The sequence below is a fragment of the Poecilia reticulata genome, chromosome 22, assembly GCF_904066995.2.
Source record: "Poecilia reticulata chromosome 22, P_reticulata-male-v2, whole genome shotgun sequence".
NCBI classification, from domain to species: Eukaryota; Metazoa; Chordata; class Actinopteri; order Cyprinodontiformes; family Poeciliidae; genus Poecilia; species Poecilia reticulata.
This window is the reverse complement of record NC_088851.1, coordinates 26,135,418-26,159,176: the sequence shown is the minus strand read 5'-3', so window position 1 is coordinate 26,159,176 and position 23,759 is coordinate 26,135,418. Positions and strand designations below refer to the sequence as shown.

General features: G+C 39.5%; 1 protein-coding gene and 1 long non-coding RNA gene across 2 annotated transcripts in view; one reads left to right on the top strand and one right to left on the bottom strand.

Moving 5' to 3' along the window:
• Positions 1-4,769: 4,769 nt before the first annotated feature.
• Positions 4,770-8,960, bottom strand: LOC145549996 (uncharacterized). Its single transcript, XR_014085809.1, has 3 exons — positions 8,591-8,960; positions 5,506-5,642; positions 4,770-5,336 (listed from the first exon to the last, which is right to left on the bottom strand). It is a non-coding gene; the product is annotated as an uncharacterized LOC145549996 (long non-coding RNA).
• An 875-nt stretch (positions 8,961-9,835) lies between these two features.
• mboat2a (membrane bound O-acyltransferase domain containing 2a) overlaps positions 9,836-23,759 on the top strand; it is a 32,839-nt gene continuing 18,915 nt past the window's right edge. The window contains exon 1 of the mRNA XM_081603211.1: positions 9,836-10,229. Within this exon, the coding sequence (XP_081459337.1) occupies positions 10,146-10,229 (84 nt within the window). The 5' untranslated portion in view covers positions 9,836-10,145. The remainder of the gene's footprint in view (positions 10,230-23,759) is intronic.

Sequence of the window (23,759 nt, the reverse complement as noted above, 5' to 3'; positions counted from 1 at the left end):
CTTTACTGACCCCAAAGGGAAAGTGAAGGTTGTTGTATCTCATTTCAATATACTTGTACTCAGCCAGGTTCTAATAAAACAACTTAAAGCAGTCCACCACTTTGAATTAAAAGTCTTTGTTTTGTCCTAATTTATTCTTGAATCGTGGTTGGGGGAGCGAAAAAATCCGTCCAGGGACCACAAACGGCCCCTGAGCCCCACTTTGAACACCCTTGATGTAGCATTTGCACAAGTTATGATCATTTAAATAGGTCGTACTTTTCTTATTAACTTCATGCTATAAAATCAGCATTAATCTAATGGGGTTGTATATGAAAAAAATCTCTGCTAATTAAAACAAAATTACAAAGTATTTTCATTGATTATTAAATTTCCAACAGCCTTTAAAGGCAGCACAGAGACTGCGCAGTCTAGGCCTCCTCTTTGTTAAGGTGGAAATGGGTGAATCAGGCAGATTTAAGATGATTCAGGGCTCATTCTTATTGTTTGTATTTATAACTTTAAGGGAATTACCAAAGTAAGACTCACTACAGAAACACGTTAGTAATGTGTCTATTGTGGATGAATCATTGATTTAACTGTGAATAAATATATTTAGAAGTTTATTTTTTTCTAAAAAGAAAACTTTCCCATTTATTAAAATCTTTTAAGATCCCTGTAATTTAAAACCTGATGTTTTGCCTGATCTGGACAGCAACAGGAACCAACAGTGGATCCTCAGCAGCAGCAGGCGAAGCTAAACCCTGGGCAACCCTCAGATCAGGAACTGGGCAGCGTTCACACATTCTTTCAGCTCTGCAGCGTCTCCTGGCAAGCTGCTAAGTGAGGAGCCAAAGACCCAGGCTGACCCCACAGGCTCGTAGGCGACTTCAACCAACTCATGAAAACGAATAAACAGGCTGTGTGTGGACATCTGCCATCCAGACAGAGCAGCTACAAACTCCAACAAATTCAGCTGCAGGAGGTGAAAATCCCTGAAAAAAGCTAAATTTATTAGCATTTTACACCTCAAATTTTGTTGCAAGCTGCTTGAAAGCAGCACAAGCTGTCAGCTGCCTGGTTGAACGGGACAGACGCCTCATTCAGCAGCTCAATGTACACTTTGTTTGCATGCAGGCTGCATGCGGCCTCACGCAGCAGCACAGGCATGCAGTTGTTTGGAGGCGCTTTGGTCACGGCTGCCGTGTTTTTTAACATCTCCAGATGATTTAGTGAAACCGAAAACCTCCACGTTAATCGCTGCTCCGCTTGGGAATCTGTCCGTTTCCTGCAAAATCAGAGCTAATTTGCTAAACAACACAGAACAAAAGCTGCAAACAGACACGACTGCGCAGGGCTGCAGGGTGTGAGCCTCAAACGTCCAACTGGATTGCCGTTTTGGAGTCTGCAGGAACATGTCAAAGCAACTAACAGCACAGATGTCTGAGTGGGAGTCACTTTTTCCCTAAATGCACAGGATGACATCATAGTTGTGCAACAGGTGGGAAAACTTTAGCTTTCCGCTCATAACATCTTGAGTAATTCAGGACAAATGATTTCTTTGTTTGAAACAATTTGCAGTTTGTTGAAAGACGTATTTTTAGCCCCAGCTGGGTCCTAATTAGACGGCGTGATGCTGGAAACTCATCTTGTATATTAAAGACTGTGAGACAAGTTTAAACAATAGCTGGCTGCAGACAGGAAGCTGGCAGTAGCTGAGAATATTCAGCTGAAGAAATGGGACGAATGTTTAGTGAGGCATGGACACAACTCCTAATTAAAGCAGTTTACTTTATTGAGTTGAACCCTTAAAGTTGCCGTGGTGTTCCCCAAGGCTCTGATCTGGGGTCTCTTCTGTGTATTTATCTGTCAGGGTTGTTTGAGTTGCTTTGGAGTTTGGTTATTTCTATCTTTCTTAGTTAATAAGATCAGTCTTGTTTCTGTTTCTCCCCTCACACCTGAAACCTGATAGACAATTAGCCTGATTTATAGTAGGGATAGAGGTGATTTACTGGATTTAATCACCTCTATCTCATTCCTCCTTGTTCCTCTTGTTAAATCCTGTCAGATTCTGTTCCCCCAGTCATGCTCATTGTATTTTTGTTTATTTCTGGTGTTTTTTTGTTCTCCTTTGTTCTAATTTTTCCATTAAATCTTCAAATCTCTCTGCAGTCCTCTTCAATATAACATTATCTCCTTCTTCTTGATCAGATGTTCCATAAATTCAGCAGTAATGATCAATATTATGCAGATGACACCCAGTTACACTTTTCCACCAAACCCAACTCCACTCTAGCTGCGTTTTCATTACAAATGTTTGAAAAACTTTGTCATAACGTTAAAAACACACAATTTCATACAGTAATTGCCATGTTTCTATTAAAAAAGAAACACAATTAAAATCAGACGTGAATAACTTTGTTCACTCGAAAACATCAGACATCTACTTCCTGTCGTCTTCTTCTTCGTGGTTTTTGTCAGTGGTAATATCCATTTATTGGTCATGTGACTCAGTGATAAAAAAAATTGTTTCAAATGCAGTTTTGTGAAGTAAACTAATTTCAACACAGTAAAAAAAACACCTTATCCTAGCCCAAAATTTTAAATGAAAAAACAAGATTTTTTTTTTAATTGATGTGTTTCCATTAGGTGAATTTATTTTTGTAATTTCAAGTTGTGCAAAGTTATGGTTAATGGAAATTCAGCTACTGAGAATTGTGCATAAGAATAAACATTATTAGCTGCTTTTCTATTACAAATATGTGGAAAACTTTGTGACATAGATGAAGGACATCCAAATAAAAATTGGTCTGTAATATAAAAGCCTCACATTTTTTAAAGCTGCTGCTTCCCCATCGCTGGGAATGAGTGACTTTTAGAGTAATTATGAGCCATCACAGGATTGGCTCTGCATTTATCCGCTGCTCCTCATTAAATCCTGACAGGCTGATCGTCACTTTTACCCAACCTGACTCTCCTTCATGGCTGCTTTCACCCAACATGCTAAATATAACATTCACATCCCCACCAGAGAGAATGAACTCCTCTCTGCTCTGAGGGAGGGAAATCATTCTTTTATTTCCTGTATAAAATAATTTATGCTGCTTTTTCGCTTGTACATTTAGATTAAGGTTCCTTAACTTAGTGTTTATTTACTGTCTACAACCCAATGGTTCAATAAACTCGGTTCAATTTTAGCCCAAAAGTTGCAACATTTGTTCCATCGAGTCAAACCAACCTGTTCCCCTCCTGGCCTGTGGGGGCGCTACACCAAGAACCACTGAAGGAAACGACACAGAAACCTCTGAAAAAGACACTGAGCGCAACAGAAATGGATTGAAGTCAAATTTTAGCAGTTGGAGGATTTCTCCTTTCTCTTTGGCTAAAAACAACGAGCCAATTCTCCCGCTAGCCTAGCATGTTTGTTTTGATTGTATTTACCCAGAATGCTCTGCGCCGTACATTAATATGTATTCAAACCGTGAACTTCAACCGAACTCATCATCTTAAGAATCCTTCCTTCATTTTCTTCTCTTTTTTTTTTACCATAAACATTTCAACATGTTCTGTGTTTTTAATCGGGATTTTATGAAATTACCAGCACAAAATCCAGCAAGGTTATGAAGAGGAAGAAAAATGTTAGGCGGGTTTCAAAACGTAAACAGCAATTATGAACCTCCACCCAACCTCAGGTCTTCTGAAGCTCCTTTCTAAAATGTTTTTAATTATGAAGATTTGCAGTTGCAATGTGACATAAAGTGAAAAACTGGACTGTGTTTAATCTGCTTTTCGTTTTCTTAAAGTCTCTCTGGGTTCGTTCAAAATTGTTTGGGTGAATTTTGCACCCAAACAAATAAAACCTTATCATTATGATGATGGTGGAGGATGAATCGGCAGCTCTGCCTCTGTGTGAATCCAAAGCAGCCTGTTTGGTTCCCCAGGTGAGCCGCTGCTGCCATGGTGCAAACCCCTCAACAGGCTGGACCTGCTGAGGATGAGCAGAGCGATCCAGAGGAGAGCCGACAGCAGCGCTGCATGTCCAGGGTCTCTGGATCCCTCTGGGAACGCTAATGGAGGGGCATCGAGTTCAGGCCATTAAACTCAGCCGCTGCAGGAACCTTTCCAACCCAGAGAAACACAGAATCCAATCTGAGACGGCTTCTGTCTACCACAGTTTGGCATTAAAAACATTATTTTATTTAATCTGATCAGCAAATGATTTATCTGATTAACCTTAGATCCTCACCGATTAATCGCTTTTATGCTAATTAGTTTTACTTGCAGGCCACAAAATTTATGAAATGTAAAACACCCAGATTATTTATCCTTTCTTTTACCTTTATTCTTTATTTAGTTTTACCGGCTTGATAACAAAATGTTAATGAACAAAAATTCAAATTTTTGTGAATTTTTGTGAAACACCCAGATTATTTATCCTTTCTTTTACCTTTATTATTTTACCTTCCTTTCTTTTACCTTTATTCTTTATTTAGTTTTACCGGCTTGATAATAAAATGTTCATGAACAAAAATTCTCATTTTTGTTGAACGAAGCTTTGGCCAATCAAAATAATTTCAAAGGCCATAATTATATCGATTGTGTTTCCAATAATCACTCAGTGTAAACACACCTCTGTTCAGTCATTCTGCTGTCAGATCCCTCTCATAACTCCCCCTGGTTACTCATTTTCCCTTCATGCCTCCTTTATTTTCCAAGCTTCATTTTGCCTGAACACGTCACCCTCCTGGTGAACTGGGGTGTTGGCAGCATCATGCTGTGGTCAAGGACGGGTTAATGAAGCTAAATTCAGAAAAAATCCTTGAAGAAAGTCTGTTGGAAGCTGCAAAAGAACCTAAATTCCCCACTTAGAATGGCCTAGTTAAAGTCTGTACTAAAAAGTTTGTGATAACATTTTAAAATTTAACTACACAGACTCCCTCTGTGCGATTTTGCAGATCAGTCAATCTACCAATCAAGTTTATTTGTGCAGCACACATGAGCAGCAAAGCAGTTCAAAAAACAAAATAAAAACATAAAAATAAAAAATCATAAAAATGATAAACAGTCGACAGTTAAGAAACCAGCAGAAACGTTGCTGCTGTTCTTAAAATCATCATATATGCATATATCACTGGTCAACGTTCCAGTTAATATTAATCAAAAACAACTTTAAACATGTGGGTTGATTTAAAGGAAGTCAGTGTTTCAGCTGTTTTGCAGTTTTCTGGAAGTTTGAGTCAAACGTCAGTTTGAAGAACCGGTGAGTCGACCTTTAACCCGACTGGGCGCCGCTGCCGCTTCGCCTCCATCGCTGTTTAACTGCTCAACTTTCTGCTCTCTGAAACTCAACATCCAGGCTGAAAAATGAGAAAAATTCATTTTCAGCTGCAGATTTTCTCTCCACTCTGGATTTTTTTAAACTTATCCTGTTACGCAACGTTTTTACAGCATTTGTAATATTTCCAATTTTTGATGTATGAGAAAGAAAAGTGATGTAAAAAGGGGAATTGAAAAGAAAAACCTCACATTTTCCAGGGATTCAGCGGGTAAGTAAGTGAGGAAACAATGAGACAAAGAGCGGAGGAAGCTTGTGTTTGTCCTGCTGGAGTCAGATGGTGGCTACAGGCTGGACTTCCTGGTTTAGATGCCCTGATTCATCCATTCTGTGGAATATTACAAAACTGGTTTATGTCATAATCAGAACATGAATCTCTGATTTTAGCTTCTTATCGTTCCTTAAGTTACTGTAATATTGTAACGAATATCCTAATCAGAACAGGATGAACTCAAAACAAATCCTCTGAGTAGCAAAAGAGAAAAAAATACAACAAAAACAGATAAACTAGAATCTAAAGGAATGAACTGATATGGCAAAACCTTTAAAGCAATACTAATGCAACTTAATATGGCAACACCTGTTTAGCAACAATAAGGAACACAGTTCTGTTTATGTTTGTTTTTTTATATTAGTGGAGAAAAAAATAAACCTTCACTTTTTAGTCATATTCTCACCAGGTTGTTCATTCATGTATAAATGTCCCAGCTTCAAACTAAACTTTAAACTTAAATAATTTTGTTTACAATCTATATATTTAGTTACACGTTAGCTAACTATTTAGCTTGAAGTAAAAGTATTGAGCTTGCTAGCTACATATTTAGTTTACAAACTAAATATTTACCTCCAAACTAGTTAGTTTCTTAGCTAAGTATAAGTAAATATTTAGCTAGCAAAGCTAAATATTTAGTTTATTATATGGTTTGTAGTAAACTATACCTTTAGCTAAGCTAAATATTAAAGACTTAACTTACAAGCTAAGCATTTAGCTCCAAACTAGCTAGCTATTTAACTTGCTAACTAAATATCTAGCTTGCTAATTAACATTCAGTTTGAAACTGTGGCATTTATAACCGAATGAATGTGTTGTTTAAATGTAATATGTATTGTTGCGGCTAGCAGGGCCGTCCCACAGGTTGCCTTGCTCTCTGCTAGCCAGAGCGAATGATAGCATTAGCTTCACACAGGCGGTAAATAAACAGAGCATGTCCATCTCTCTCTGAGGACTTGTCCTACTTCAGGAAGGTCAGTCCAGACTGACCTCACAGCACAAAGATGCTTCCTTTCCTGTCCATAAACAGAGAGGAAGTTCGACCCCAGAGGAGCAAAACTGAGAGCAAAACAGAAACTATTAGCTAAATAAGGAGCTGATGCAGCTGCTTTCGGACATGCAGCTTAGTTTGGGGGGAACATTTAAATATAATGGCAGCTTGTCTAAACTGTCCTCATGATAAATGAATTAACGTTACTTTAAATAGACCATTGGACCCCCTGAAGTTGTGTGAGAAATGACCCGGGTTGCCATGATGATCCGAGGGTAACGAACTGCGTCTCTTTATGAAGGTGGGATTAACTGGCAACCTGAGGAGGAACAATGACTCCACAGAGTGACATGAAGCTCTCCGCCTGACCCAGAGAGAGAGACCCAGGGTACCTCTACCTCTCTCTCTCTCTCTCTTTCTGTCTCTCTCTCTTTCTGCCTCTCTCTTTCTCTACACGTGTAAATATGAGTGATTATTAATTATAGACCAGCTGTGGGACAATAAGTGCATGTATTGTGGCGCCGTGATTCAGGAAGAGCTTCAATAGATTCTTCACATAAATAAGTAATATATTAAACAAAATGGTTTTTTTTTAATTAATAAATTATTTTAGTAGCTTTTTCCTTAAGAACTTGGTAAATCATTAAATCTCTTCCATATTTACAGGCAGAACAAAACTGCTGAGTCATTCTTGGATGTTTTTAAGTTCTCTAAATATTAAATAAGCTAAATGTTTGCACAGACACAACCAGCTGGATTCATAACAACTCTACGGGAGACCCGAAGGACCAAACATACTTTTTATCTTGATTTTAAAAGTCATCTGTGTAAAAAGAAAATTAAGTATTTTATAGTTTTTGTTTTTTTCTTTGTAGAACTTGTTTTGTAGTGGATGATTAAAAAAAATAAAAAAAAAACATCTGAAAAATGTGGAAAAAAAAAGTTTTTGCTATTTTGGTTGGTTGCTAGCAAATAAGAAATAAATATTTTGACATTAAAGGTATTTTCTATTATTTATTTAAGTCAAAAATGCACTTATGTATGTATGTATGTATGTATGTATGTATGTATGTATGTATGTATGTATGTATGTATGTATGTATGTATGTATGTATGTATGTATGTATGTATGTATGTATGTATGTATTTGTAAAAGTTATATTTTTTAAAATCTCCTTACTTTATATAAGCACTGTAAATCTAACTGAGGATCTGTCACAGGGCTTAAAAATATATGTTGAATGTTTGTTAACATTATAAGTCATGAAATGTTAATTTTATACCATTTTGTATATTTTGGGATTGGTTTTAAATCTAAATATTCCATGTTTTGTAAACTTTTCTTGTACTGGGAGTGCAGCTGGAAATAAGCTTATATCTATCTGCTTCTACTCTGAATATTTTTATTTATTCAAATAAAAAAATATTTTGTTTTCTACTTTAAACTGCGCAAAACTTTCAAATCTTTAACTGGAGGAACGGTAGGTATGTGCTGCCCCCTGTTGGCCACTGGAGTGAGGTACAGCTACCAGCATTTCAAAGGAAGCACATCTGAATTATTAGAAATACATGTGAATGAGTCTGTTTCCCTAAACGGAGAATAAAATAATTGAAATAAAGGCAGAGATTAACAAACATGTTGTCCAAATAACACCTGTCGTGACCTACCTCCTTCCACTAGAGGGAGCTATTTGACAGCGTAGTTAAAGCAACTGAGGAAATTACGTAACAATTTATTAAGAATAAGTCAGATTAATCAGTGTTTCCATTGGTTTACGTATTTTTGAGAACAATACCAAAAAAAAGCAGTTTGTACTTAATGCGCAGTGAGAGGTGATTCCTGCACTTAAAAAAAAAAACAATCAATTTTTCCAGCTTTTTCTGCTAATAAACCAAAAACAAATCACAGCTGATATCTGTGACGTAACAACCTGCTTATAACGTACTAATTTATAACAGCGCTGCTGTTTACAAACACACTTCATTTCACAAATCAGTCAATATCTATTTATACCAAAAGACTCCTGACGCTGATCCTGGTGTTGAAGTTTGTGCATATGAATCACACATGACATCCTTCTGACGTCACGCCGTCGCTCTTCGCATGTGGAAATGTCGCACGTTACGTCGGTTACATGTGAGTTTGGTGTTTATCGACACCAGAAACGCGTAATAAAATCAAGAATCCCGCTGCGGTCGCGCTAGTTCTGGACTTTAATCTGGTTTACAGCGTATTTGGTCAGAAATAGACGGTTATATGACGGAGGGTTGGGCCGCCATCGCTCCACTCACGCCAACACTATTTTCATTGTGGTCAAAGATGAAGCGCAGTTCAAGATGGTTCCCCTCCCAGCGCAACTGAAACCAAAAGTAACAAAAGTTTAAAAAAAAAAAAACACATGTCAATCCTCAATTTAAAACTTTTAAAACAAAAACAATATAAATTTAAAGAACCAGCAGAAAGGAATGCTGAATAAAATAAAGTCCAGAGGTAAAGAAAACCTGATTCAAACTCATGTTTTTAAAATCAGCTTAGATAAAATGTAATAATATATTATAATTTTAATGGTTTTAATTTCATATGTTATCTTTCTTTCTCGCCATAAACAGGAGCTAACACAAAATCAAAACAGATAAAAAATTTAAAGTGAAAATGAAGCGTCTTCATTCTTAAATAATTGATAAAATATTTTATCCCAGTGATAACCGTAAACAGCTTGAGTTACAAACTGATGCTCTTTCTAGCATCCGCTACCCTCTTCTTTGGGTTAGCATTTCCAGCTAACTCTCTTCATCTTACATATTTCAATGCACTCCAGTTCAAATTGAAAAAGCTAAATGCTACTCAATGCGGAAAAATTAGAAGATATCAAACTTGTTAACGTGTTTAAAATTAGCGCTTATCAATTGAAGTTACATCCATAGAGTTAAAATAATACGGCACACTTATAAATGCCACTGTATTTCAAAATAAAACATTTTCTGTTTGCCGTAATAGCACTGGTGTGATGTGAGCTAATTACAAACAATGCTAATGATAGCAGGTATGCTTTGGAATGATGAAGCATCTGGTGCTAATGTATTAGCATGAGGGGGGAAATCTGCTTGAGGCCCCAGAAAGGCTTATGAAACCAACTCCCCAGGCAAAATATGAAAATCAGACAATCATTTATAAATATTCAAGACTTTTTTAATGAAAACACGTTGTTCCTGTTCTAAATAATTAAAAAAATACTTGAAAATATGACGCAAGCTTCAGTAGAAGGGAGTCAAAGCGCTTAACCGGAAGTGAGCGCCCTAGTTCCGCTCGGGGCCTTTACCCGGACCGGCCCGGCCCTGCCGCCGGAGACGAAGCGCCAGTGGAAAGAGGACGGTCACACTCTCGCTTCGACTCGCTCCTCTTTGGCGGACGCCTTGCTGTGGATGACAACCGTCCAGCTCGTCGCAAAAACAGCGGTGCTGCTCGGCTGGCCGGGGCTTTAACGCAGCGGCGAGGGGGGGGAGCGAAGCGAACCGAGCCGAGCCGAACCGAACCGGGCAGGGGAAGGATTTACTGACACAGCCCGAGCATGGCGACCCAAACCACCGCATCCTGCACTGGATCTACTCTGCTACAGCCAATCAGCGAAATCATAGACCTCCCACTCGACCAGGTACGAGTCCAGATTGAGTCTTTATATAGAGACCGAGAGCGTGACGTGATTTTCCAAGCGACATGTTGTTGTAACAGCTGATGCGCAGCGACCCGGTGCTGATGATGAAGATGATGATGATGATCTGCTGCCATCGCATAAACGTCCTTTGTGGACCCTTACTGGGTCAGCAGAGAAACTGGTTGAAATTTACCCAAACATTCTGGTTGCTGTGTATCTAGGAGACACAATGGCTTCTATTCATTACTGAGCAGCAGAGGAGGTCCAAAACAACTAGTTCTTATTAGACACACACAACCTAATCCAGAACCAACACAACCCACTGAGTTTATGGTGCATTTTAAAGTTTTATTCTTGTAAATACCTGGTTGAAATATCCAGAGTGGATACAAGGAGGAGTTTGAAATGATTATTTGAGTTATTAGGTATTTAAATCCAGTGGAAAGTAGCTTCACTTGCACATGAATGCTACCAAACCTGCAGGGAACAGTAGAACCAGTCTGTCCACCGGTTTCTGAAAGGTAACTTTATTTACACAGCACATTTTCAGCAGCAATACAAAGTGCTTGCAGAGCTCCACAAATTAAAACTCATAAATGTATTGTCTGGAAAGTGCGTCAAAGTAATTATTTAGAAGCGTTTTTACTCCTAAAGCATCCAAAGAGAGAAAACACGGTGGAGCACGGCGGTGGCAGCATGATGATACGGGGCTGGTGTGAAGATGGAACCATGAATCATCAGTTTGAGACTTTACTCTCAGTCAAAGAGCCGATATCACACAGAAACAAAATAAAGGAGTGGCCTAGTCAAAGTCTGGACCTCAATCTGATTAAGAAGCTATATAACAATTATTTTAGTAATTGATTAATCGATTATTCTGACGATGAATCAATCAATCTCATGAAGAATTGCCACATTCTACAAATTAAAATATGCAACTAAACAAATAACTAGTTTCTTTTTTAAAATAATAAACATTTTATTGCCTAAAATGCAGAAACAGTTTTGCTTTAGTGACCATAAAAACAAACATCTGTGCTCTAAGAGTCGTTTCTGTCTGAATATGTTGGGCTTTTCAGCAAATGGCCTCAGTTAACAAGTAATGAACTACTAAATTAGACGATTATGTCAATAATCGATTAATCGTGATTAATCTGATTAATCGTTTCAGACCTAGTTTGACTTTCGTTGCAACAAAAAATAAATAAATCAGTTTAGAGGCAAAACTTTGTCCCATGCGTTTTTCTCAGTGTAAATGAACTGATGAGGCATAACATTATGACCACCTAAACTGATCAATTTAATAAAGGATAAACAATATTGTGTATAAAACTGATCTGTTCTGCGCCAGGTAATAGATGCAGGCTGAGGTTTAGTGACATTTTTATAAATAAAATCGAAAGAAATCTATTTTTTTCTAATTTATTAACAACATTCTTGTGTTCAGCTGAATTTTTCTGTAAATTGAAACACAAACATTGGAGAAACTTTTGACTCAAGCATCTCTTTGGTCAAGAAACGAGTCGATTCTGAACCCAGTTCAGTAAAATCTGACGTTTTCAGTTTGTTATTGAGGAGATAAAAATAAAAAAAGGTCACAAGAAATTTATTTTTGATTTTTAAGGTGACAATTTTGGTCCCCAGCAGCAAAAAGTTTGCTGCAACTAACAATTGTAATTGATTATTCTATCAGTTATTCAATCGATTAATCAGATAAAGAATTGACACATTTTGCAGATTATTCAATTAACCACTTAATATCAAAAGATGCAAATGAATAATTTAATCCTATTTTTACATTTTTCATTGGCTAAAATGCAATAAAATGGCCTTCTGTTGGTGAATGTTGGATCATTTATAGATTATTTGTTAATTTTTTCATCATCAGTTAATGATTAGATAAAATTGTGCTTTTTTTGCAGAATTTGAACCGAGTGAAGCTAAAACTTCATCACTTCATTCAGATTTACAAAGATTTTCTTGAATCTTGTTTAGTTTTGACTTAATTACTGCTCTGATTGTGTTGTTCTTTCAGCAAACATGATTAACCGGTGACTCAACTATTTGACAATAATCGATTAATCACGATTAATCGTTTTATTCCCATGTGTTGACTTTCTCTCAGGAAGCACATGGGAATGAATCAATTAATCGTGATTAATCGTTTAATTCCCATGTGTTGACCTTCTCTCAGGAAGCACATGGGAATGAATCGATTAATCGTGATTAATTGTTTCATTCTCTTGTGTTGACTTTCTCTCAGGAAGCACATAAGAATAAATCCATTAATTATGATTAATCGTTTAATTCCCATGTGTTGACCTTCTCTCAGGAAGCACATGGGAATGAATCGATTAATCGTGATTAATCGATTCATATGATTAATTATGATTAATCGTTTAATTCCCATGTGTTGACTTTCTCTCAGGAAGCACATGGGAATGAATCAATTAATCGTGATTAATCGTTTAATTCCCATGTGTTGACTTTCTCTCAGGAAGCACATGGGAATGAATCGATTAGTCGTGATTAATCGTTTAATTCCCATGTGTTGACTTTCTCTCAAGAAGCACATGGGAATGAATCGATTAATCGTGATTAATCGTTTCATTCCCATGTGCTGACCTTCTCTCAGGAAGCACATGGGAATGAATCGATTAATCGTGATTAATCGTTTAATTCCCATGTGTTGACCTTCTCTCAGGAAGCACATGGGAATGAATCGATTAATCGTGATTAATCGTTTAATTCCCATGTGTTGACTTTCTCTCAGGAAGCACATGGGAATGAATCGATTAGTCGTGATTAATCGTTTAATTCCCATGTGTTGACTTTCTCTCAGGAAGCACATGGGAATGAATCGATTAATCGTGATTAATCGTTTAATTCCCATGTGTTGACTTTCTCTCAGGAAGCACATGGGAATGAATCGATTAGTCGTGATTAATCGTTTAATTCCCATGTGCTGACCTTCTCTCAGGAAGCACATGGGAATGAATCGATTAATCGTGATTAATCGTTTCATTCCCATGTGCTGACCTTCTCTCAGGAAGCACATGGGAATGAATCGATTAATCGTGATTAATCGTTTAATTCCCATGTGTTGACCTTCTCTCAGGAAGCACATGGGAATGAATCGATTAATCGTGATTAATCGTTTAATTCCCATGTGCTGACCTTCTCTCAGGAAGCACATGGGAATGAATCGATTAATCGTGATTAATCGTTTAATTCCCATGTGCTGACCTTCTCTCAGGAAGCACATGGGAATGAATCGATTAATCGTGATTAATCGTTTCATTCCCATGTGCTGACCTTCTCTCAGGAAGCACATGGTGACAGTAGAGAGAAGTAACTCAATTTTAGCAGAAAGAAAAGCCTCTCGCCTTCAGAATCTGTTGTTTTTAGCTTCATGTTTGGTAAAATCAGGTAATTTTTTGGTTTTATCTCGGTGCAGCAGCCACACCTGGAGGAGGCGGACATGTTTAAACCCAGATCCAGTTCGGCTAAGCCAACATTTTATCACCAGCGTTGTGGGTGTGGCTCTGGGATCCAGAGAGAGTTTTATCACAGGGAACTTGAACGTGTGTGTTTACGGGACTCTGTCTGCTCATGTCGGCCGATCAGAGGCTGCCGGCGCTTCAGACCCAAAGCAAACATGTCGAACCAGAACGCTTCATTCTGGTTCTCCTGTCAGCCTCCCAGGCTGCTTTTTGATCCCTGAACAAACTGGATGATGTAACTCGAAGCTTCAAGAGAGAAAACTATCAGTCGCTCTCTCTCAAACGTTTCCTTTTGTCCTGGAGGCTTTTGGTTTGGGTTTTTGTTGGCGTGTCTGGCAGGAAGTTCATGAACCGGTTCTAAATCATGTTTTTACATATCACTTTTTGTTTTCTTTTTGGCAAAAACAAATCTGAAAAGTGTGGTGTGCATTTTTGTTTTGCATCTGTGACAGTAGTGACTCATGGAGGCTGAATATGCAGAAGTTTTCAGTTTTTATGTCTAAAAAGATTCAGAAAACCAGAAATAATTTTCCTTAATGGTCACAAACTGTTACAATAAAAGCATTAAAATGTTAAATGGGCTCTGTATGGAAGCACATTCCTGCCATGAATGGAAAATAATTAAAACCCAACAGGAAATCATAATTACATGTTTTAAAATCTGAATTACAAGAATAAAAGCCTTTTTTTCCTCTAATGTCTTGCTTTCAGTTAGCCTCTCTCAGTTAGCGCCTCCTTCCCAGCTCCCAGGTCTGCTGAGAGTCTCTCCCCTTTGTCTTTAATTTGCTGCCCTCTGAGACTTTTATGTGCCAATTGATTTCTATTCTTCAGCTCCATGTAACGGAGTGCTGCTGCTGGCTGTTACCTTAATGAAGGTCCAGAGTCAACAAGACGAGCATGTGTGGAAGAGATAAGTTAGCTCAGGCGCTAAAATCACTCGGGAACATGAAGCAGGTCTTCATACACTGGGATGGACTTTTATGAGGAAATGTTTAATCGTGTAAATGTGAAATATGGTTCAGATACGGGGAACAACTGCCTCACTTAGCGAGTCAAGCTGTATTGGTTTGATGAGGCTCATCACATAAATTTAACAGATTTACAACAATCATTTCACCTCGTGTGAGCTCTTAAATCCTCTGTTTTAGTTGTGCCAGGAATCGCAGGAGGTTAAAATCTTTTTTATTGTGCTGATTCTGCTTTAGTGAGGCAGAATCTTGGCAAAACGACTGTTAGCCCGGCTGGCTGCCGGACCCGTCAGTCTGGAAACGGCATCGCTTTGGTTGACGCTCAGATGTGACTCCCTCTGGTGGTCAATTCAGTAAAACCAGGCAGTGCTGAACACCGCTAGCTAAAAGGTTAGCTGTGCTAAACGTAAAAGACACTTAGCATTAGTTCTGCTAATGCTGAAGTGCTATACCAACATGTTATTTAGTGGAAGCTAATGCTAAAGCACTATACTAACGTGTTATTTAGTAGAAGCTAATGCTAACATGCTATACCAACATGTTATTTGGTGGAAGCTAATGCTAACATGCTATACCAACTTGTTATTTAGTCGAAGCTAATGCTAAAGCACTATACTAACATGTTATTTAGTGGAAGCTAATGCTAAAGTGCTATACTAACATGTTATTTAGTGGAAGCTAATGCTAACATGCTATACCAACATGTTATTTGGTGGAAGCTAATGCTAAAGTGCTGTACCAACATGTTATTTAGTGGAAGCTAATGCTAACATGCTATACCAACATGTTATTTAGTGGAAGCTAATGCTAAAGCACTATACTAACATGTTATTTAGTGGAAGCTAATGCTGAAGTGCTATACTAACATGTTATTTAGTGGAAGCTAATGCTAACATGCTATACCAACATGTTATTTGGTGGAAGCTAATGCTAAAGTGCTGTACCAACATGTTAGTGGAAGCTAATGCTAACGTGCTATACCAACATGTTATTTGGTGGAAGCTAATGCTAACGTGCTGTACCAACATGTTATTTGGTGGAAGCTAATGCTAACGTGCTATATCAACTGCGTGCTGAACATTTGTTTTATATGTCTGCGTATCAACCCAGTCTTAATGTTCCTGGTGGATTTCTGTGCAGCAGCGTTTCTGCCCTCAGCAGCAGAGAAGCAGCTGCTGGGTGTTGAGCTCGTCTTGGCGTTGCATCTGGTGCAGATCGCTGCAGCAGACGCGCATCTTGGCATGTTTGTGGTTGCAAACCTGATGCAACCGGCCCAGACGTGGCAGTGCACAGCTTTGAATTTCCTGGTGGTTTTCAACTTGTACGAATAAACGCCAGCCAGCTTCTCTGTGGTTTCAAGACGACCATCTTCACAGCATGATGCTGCCATTTTGGCTGGGCACAGCCTTAAATCCCATAAGAAAACCAAAGGTTGGTGGCTGTGATGTAAAAAAGTTCAAGCTGTGTCAATATTTTTACCAGAAATAAGTAATTTCACTCCATTCAGAGTAAATCATTGACGTGCTTCGCCTCGGGAGCAGCAGACGGACGTTAATCAGACCCTTCAGTGCTTCTCCACTGCAGGAAGCGGTCAGTGGGAGTATTGACTGAAGCTCTGAGTGGCTCTGATGCTAAACCTGTGATTGATTCACCTCCGTCCCGCCGGGCAGGAGCTGCTGCAGGTTTCTGAAGTCTGGCCCCCAAACCGTTTGGATTTTTACAGGAAAATTAAAAAATGTGGTTAAAATATTGATTAAATCTGTAGAAACTGAGCAGATATCCTGGTTAAGACTTTGATTACTTTGGTTTTGCTTTCTGTTCCCCAACTGGATGCAACTTCTGGACTTTGTATAAAAGCTTATCTGAAATTAAATCTGGACAGAATTAATTTCTCCTATATATCCGTCAGAGTTACAGTGGTTTCTGTTCCGCCCTCCAGTGTTTTGCACATCTGTCTCTGCTAACCGCCATCATGGTGGACGAGTTCAGGTGCCACAGCTCGTCCTCCATTTCTCTCTCTCTCCTGCAAACCAAGCAGACACCAACTTCATGCATCACATTAGTTTCAACAAAACTAAAATATCCAAGTTTTTTTTTACTTTACTCTCCAAGATCATCATCAATTTATTCACGAAACGAAGTGCGGACTCTTTTTCTTTTCCTAATTTCTTCTGTCTGTATGCTCCAGTTAACGATTAATCGATTACTAAACTAGTTGACGATTGTCTTAGTAATGGATTAATTGTTTCAGCTTAACAATAAGTATCTATGAATTTGAAAACATGACTAAATGCAGTGATGTGAATCAGTTTTGTATGTCTGTTGTCCTAAAGCACAGGCGTCAAACTCAAGGCCCGGGGGCCAAATCTGGCCCGCCGTAGCTTTTTATGTGGCCCTCTGGACTCAAAATTACATCAATAAGTCCTTCCAGTTTTTCACAAATCTGCAAAAATCACACAAAATCAACACATTTTTTTCTGATTTTACTGCTAATTTTCTCAAAATTGGTCAAAACATTGAATCCATAACTGATACGGCGAATGATAGAGTCACATCTGACATCATACATTAGCGTAAATATTGTAAAAAAAATAACGATTACAAATATTTCTTAATATTCACCACAAAATCTGTCATTTTGGTTGCAAAAATAAACACTAAAATAATCACAAATCCCGGAGGAACAGCTATTTATTGATATTTTAACAGTTTTATTGGTTTTATCAATAGATTCTGGTGCAACCGGCCCTTTAAGAACATTTAGATTTTTGATTCGGCCCAAAATAAAAATGAGTTTGACACCTGTGTCCTAAAGAATCTTATTACAAATGTTTGTCAATAAGAGCGTCGTTTCTGTTTACTTTCACTTTCATCGTTATTTTTTTGCAAGGCAACGTTTACATCATTTTATAAGGATAAAGACGTTTTTACGTCATTCAGCTGTATTTTCCTCCAGCAGGGTGACCTCTCTGGTGAGACCAGCTGAAATGCTTCCCATGCGGCGCTGCAGGCGCACGCAGAGCCGACCCGGCGCTGCGCTGTGCTGCTGGCTGCCTTGTGGGGAAACGTCTGATTGTTCAGCTATTAATAGCCTGGATCAGCCTGCTGCACTGCAGGCTTCATGTGTGACTTTATTCTTCTGGTTGTTCCTCATCAGGCTTCTCTCTGGTCTCAGCTGACAGCTAAAGTAAAGCAGGGGGTTCAAAGTGTGGCCCGGGGGCCATTTGTGGCCCTTGGGATGAGTTGGTGCGGCCCCTGACTGCAGTTGAAAATGGTGCAGATTTGGCCCATCGGGAGCCGATGTGGATGAGACGGACATTTAAAATTATTTTCATGGCGAGTTTATTTCTTAAATGGAAATAATTTTACAGATCGTGGCGTGAGGTCACGCAACAAAAGCTTTAAAAGGAAACCAAAAACTATTTACTGGCCAACAAAACATAAAATAATCGGCTCAACATGTTAAATAAATGCAAATTTTATAATAATATTGGTTTCAATAAAACATGTAGTTTGTTCAGTTTATTGTTGTGCATTAAAAGGAGAAGGAATTCACAATAATATCGTTTTTATGTTTTTTAATGGAGAGAAAAGCTAACTTGGGCCTGGTTGGAGGTGCAACTGAACCCGATGTGAGCAGAAAGGTCCAAACAAGCCCAGGCTTCGTAGTGTTGACTGAAGAACAGGAAGCGTTTTGTTCCCGTTGTGTCGGCGTCTCCTCATGCAGCAACATGTCTCATGCAACAAAAATACTTCAGAAGATCTTGTTATGCAGTCATTTCCTTACGTTTCCATTTTCCATTTGTACTAATCTTTCTGTTGTTTGACAAAAACCTTTCCACAAACTGCTTTATGGGAAGTGGGCACCGCTAGCTGAACAGTTAGCTAACTTTGAATCACCTGTCAAACTTGAGTTCAATGTAACACGAAAGCGCTACGCTAGTTTAGTATTCAGCAGAAGCTAATGCTGAAGCACTATGCAGATTTTGTATTTAATGTAAGCTAATGCTAAAGCGCTACATCAACATTGTATGTAATGTAAGCTAAATCTAAAGCGCTACATCAACATTGTATTTAATGTAAGCTAATGCTAAAGCGCTACATCAACATTGTATTTAATGTAAGCTAATGCTAAAGCGCTACATCAACATTGTATTTAATGTAAGCTAATGCTAAAGCGCTACATCAACATTGTATTTAATGTAAGCTAATGCTAAAGTGCTACATCAACAATGTATTTAATGTAAGCTAATGCTAAAGCGCTACATCAACATTGTATTTAATGTAAGCTAATGCTAAAGCGCTACATCAACAATGTATTTAATGTAAGCTAATGCTAAAGCGCTACATCAACATTGTATTTAATGTAAGCTAATGCTAAAGCGCTACATCAACATTGTATTTAATGTAAGCTAATGCTAAAGCGCTACATCAACAATGTATTTAATGTAAGCTAATGCTAAAGCGCTACATCAACATTGAATGCAAGAGACGCTAAGCTAAAAATATTAATCAGAAATTTTTCAAAACAGCCAAATAAATAAGTGTTTAAGAAATCATCTGGATAAATTAGGAGAAGTGTGCTAAAAGTTAGCCAAAGTATTAAATTGCTCAATGGAAAATGATCTCCGCTGCTCTCTCGCTAACCTGGACACGAATGCTGCTTCCTGCTCTGTTCTCATCAGACTCAGACGGTTTAGAAACTTTGCCATGTTTGCTTTTCTTAGCTACTTTTGACACAGATTGAGTTTAAATTGAGTGTTTTGAGGCTTCGCCCTGATCCTGGCAGCGGCTGCATGAATCCCTAAAGCTGTGGCGGCGAACTGGAGGGAGGCTTTGACTTAATAACACTAAGGGGAGAAGAGGATTTTATGCTAATGATGGTCTAAATTCATCTCCTGCTTTGTGTTGACGCACAAAAACTGACAGACAGAAACCCAGCGGCGTGCGTGACGGAGGCTCGATGCTAAACATGGAGACGGGAGGGAATGAGTTTACCAACTCTGTCTATAGAGGTGTGTGTGTGTGTGTGTGTGTGTGTGTGTGTGTGTGTGTGTGTGTGTGTGTGTGTGTGTGTGTGTGTGAATAGCCCTTACCACAGCACTCAGCTCACTTCCCCATTGAAAAGGTTCCTGGTTCCAGTCAACAGGCCGTTTTATTAGGATGATTATCTCCTCCTGCCCCATGGGAGCCTCCAGGCTGCAGCTTCTCGTTAATTAATCTTTGACAAGGCGAGTTCATAAACATGTTAATGGAAAAGACACTCAGGCCGGAGGCCAGCCGGTTCATTTTTGCATAATTATCAGCATTTCGCTGACCTTGGGTGACTTTTTCTCTAAGTTTTTTTTTTTTTTTGCAAAAAGCTCACACTCTTCCTAATAACATCCAAATTTAGACATTTCTCACTCCCTCTTTCTACATTTAACATGTTAAAAGAGCAAAAAGTCTTCAGACATTCAGCTGTTACTGCAACAGCAAGAACCAAATCTGAAAACTTTAGTTTGAGAAGAAAAGCCACAGCGTTGGAAAACAGCTTTAAGAAATCACCAAATGATAAATCTCCTTTTTAACTATTTCAATAAAATAAATAAATGCATCTGAACCATTTTGCCCCGTTTGGTTTTGGTACCAGTGGTAACAAATATCAATATAAATAAGCTAAAAACAAATTAAGCTCAACATAAAAGTTCCCTTTAATCTTTCATAAATGAATCACTGCTGTGATGTTTGAGAAGCTGATGTAAGCTAATGCTAATGCAGGATGTTAGCATGATGCTAGCATGTAGCCAGGCGGGGCTAACCTCTTCCTGATGTTTCATGCAGAGAGAGATTTGCCCAGAGGAAAGAAGTGACTCATCATCCATCTGTTCGCCTCTTGCTCCTCACCGTCTCTGACATGAGATCTGATGAGTTGGATTAAGAATGGAGCAGATGGATGCTGCGTGTGAACAGGCCCGGCGCACAGCAGAGCCAAAATGGCGGAATAAGTGAAGCTGCTCCGCTGTTTTTCTCCTCCTCAGTATTTCACACAATAGCAAGGAAGCTTATCTCTGTCTTCCACCGCGTTTACTACTTCCTCCCTCCTTGAGTTTCTCCCTCAGCTCGTCGGTGTCCGGTTTGTCTCGCTACGGAGCTTTTTGCTGCCGCTGCCAGGAGGAAACGGCCGGATTATCGCTTCCTGCGCCATTAAAACATCTGCTTGCTGCAAAAGTTTTCATATCTGTGGAACTTTTCCATGTTTTGTTTCCCCTGCAAATTAAAACTTTGCTGTATTTTTATAAAGTTATTTCTTGTTTTGGGTTTGAAGCTTTTTAGCGACACTCGACAATGAAGGAACGGAAACAAGTGATGCTGGCATTAAAATGTAGAAAAAGTAAAATATTTTCATGTATTTTGATTATGTAACTTTGAATCAAAAGATTACTAGAAATTATACTTTAATATTGATGAGTAAATAATTATTATACCAAAATGTTTTATTGTTAAACGGGTCATAAAAGCTTTTAGGACGGTAAAGAGATTGTTTATGTTTAAATGAAACTCGTAACACTGATTTCATGTTGCAAAATGAGTTAAGATCTCAGTAATTTAAAGAACTTATGATGAAAAAGCAATGGTTGTTCATGCTTCGTGACGCAGTTTAAAAGTCTTTGTTTTACTCCTTAACTGCCTGATGTATCTAATTAGCATCATAGCTCAATTTGGTGCAGTGTGTGGCGTCTAAAATCCTCCGTCATTTTTAACTCCTAATTGCCTGAACTGCCTGTTTCTGAACTACAGCTGGACAATAAATCGATTCTATCGAGTGAATAATTTTTTTGTTTTTGGAATTTAAATGTTTTGAAAATCAGATTTTTTTTTCCCACTGTAGCATTCCTCGTGTTTCCATGGTTCAGACTGATGTAAAACTACTGCTGTCTTGTTTTGTTTACTCTGACGTTGAATTCAGGTGAACTCAAAGAAAAAGTTGTTGAACTATTAATATATTTTATGTCATTTCTGTGTTTTAAAAAGTGAGGAAAGAAAAGTATTAAAATTTAAAATTGAATTTGGTATTGAGCCTTAAGGTCAGCAGTAGTCTGAACATTTTATTAGAAGTTTTCTGATGCGTTTCTCCCTCTTTGGTTTGTTTCACGCACATTAAAAATGTCCTCTGGATTTTTTTTTTTGCAAAATCCAAATTTCATGGAGCTTCTTTGTCAGGCTGCTCTGCAGGTGGATCTGTAGCCAGAAAAGATGATTTTAGTAAAGTTTGACATTTCGCCAAACACAGAAAACTGTGAAGAAATCTGCGGCAGCTGCTGCTGGTCTGAACGATCCTCTGTTCCTCCCTCTTCGCTCTCCTGCATGACATTCCTTCGCTAACAAAGCAGCGCTCTGATGTCCAGGGATGGGCCCTCCTCGCCCCATGGACTCTACGCTCCGCGCCGAACGGTGCCCATGTTCAGCTGGTGGGCAGAAATGTTCCCAGGCAGCTTTAGTTTTACATTCTCATGAGAAAGGGGCAAAAATTAGACATTCAGCCGGATTATGTATCTTATTTAACACTATCCGTCGGATAGTCGAACCTCGGATTCAGGAAGAGCAGTGTGGTTTTCGTCCTGGTCGTGGAACACTGGACCAGCTCTACACCCTCAGCAGGTCCTGGAGGGTTCTGGGAGTTTGCCCAACCAGTCTACATGTGTTTTGTGGACTTGGAGAAGGCGTTCGACCGTGTCCCTCGGGAGGCCCTGTGGGGGGTACTCCGGGAGTATGGGGTATCGGGCCCTTTGATACGGGCTGTCAGGTCCCTGTATGACCGGTGTCAGAGTCTGGTCCGCATTGCCGGCAGTAAGTCGGGCTCGTTTCCGGTGAGAGTTGGACTCCGCCAAGGCTGCCCTTTGTCACCGATTCTGTTCATTACTTTTATGGACAGAATTTCTAGGTGCAGCTGAGGTGTTGATCCGTTTTGGTGGCCTTAGGATCGCATCTCTGCTTTTTGCGGATGATGTGGTCCTGTTGGCTTCATCGGAACGTGATCTGCAGCTCTCACTGGAGCGGTTCGCAGCTGAGTGTGAAGCGCCCGGGATGAGGCTCAGTGCCTCCAAATCCGAGGCCATGGTCTTGAGCCGGAAAAGGGTAGAGTGCCTTCTCCGGGTCAGGGGGTCGTCCTGCCTCAAGTGGAGGAGTTTAAGTATCTGGGGTTCTTGTTCACGAATGAGGGAAGAAGGGAACGGGAGATCGACAGGCGGATTGGGGCAGTGTCTGCCGTGAAGCGGGCGCTGTACCGGTCCGTCGTGGTGAAGAGAGAGCTGAGCCAAAAAGCGAAGCTCTCGATTTACCGGTCGATCTACGTTCCCACCCTCATCTATGGTCATGAGCTTTGGGTCATGACCGAAAGAACGAGATCACGGGTACAAGCGGCCGAAATGGGTTTCCTCCTCCGCAGGGTGGCTGGGCTCTCCCTTAGAGAGAGAAGCTCGGTCATCCGGGAGGGACTCAGAGTAGAGCCGCTGCTCCTCCACGTCGAGAGGAGCCAGCTGAGGCTCGGGCATCTGGTCAGGATGCCTCCTGGACGCCTCCCTGGTGAGGTGTTCATGTCCCACCGGGAGGAGGGGGAGACCCAGGACACGCTGGAGGGATTACGTCTCTCGGCTGGCCTGGGAACGCCTTGGGATTCCCCCGGAGGAGCTGGAAGAAGTGGCTGGGGAGGGAAGTCTGGGCCTCCCTTCTGAAGCTGCTGCCCCCGCGACCCGACCCCGGATAAGCGGAAGAAAATGAAAAAATGGAAAATGGATAATACATACTTTGCGGTATTCTGATTTAGTAATGTAATTATATTAGTTGTGTTACCACCCCCACGCCACTAGAGGCAGTAGCAACCCCGAAAAGATGCGACTATGGAGCAGATTTAGAAGTTCACCGAAAGCTACAGAATTTGGTAAAAACTGAGCTTTGCTGAAGTAAATAAAGACACAAGTTCAAATCCATGCTGAGAGGAGCTCCTTCAATCAGGGCTCCTCCGCAGCTCTGATTGGCTAAGCAATGTAACGTGATCCTCTGATTGGCTAAACAATGTA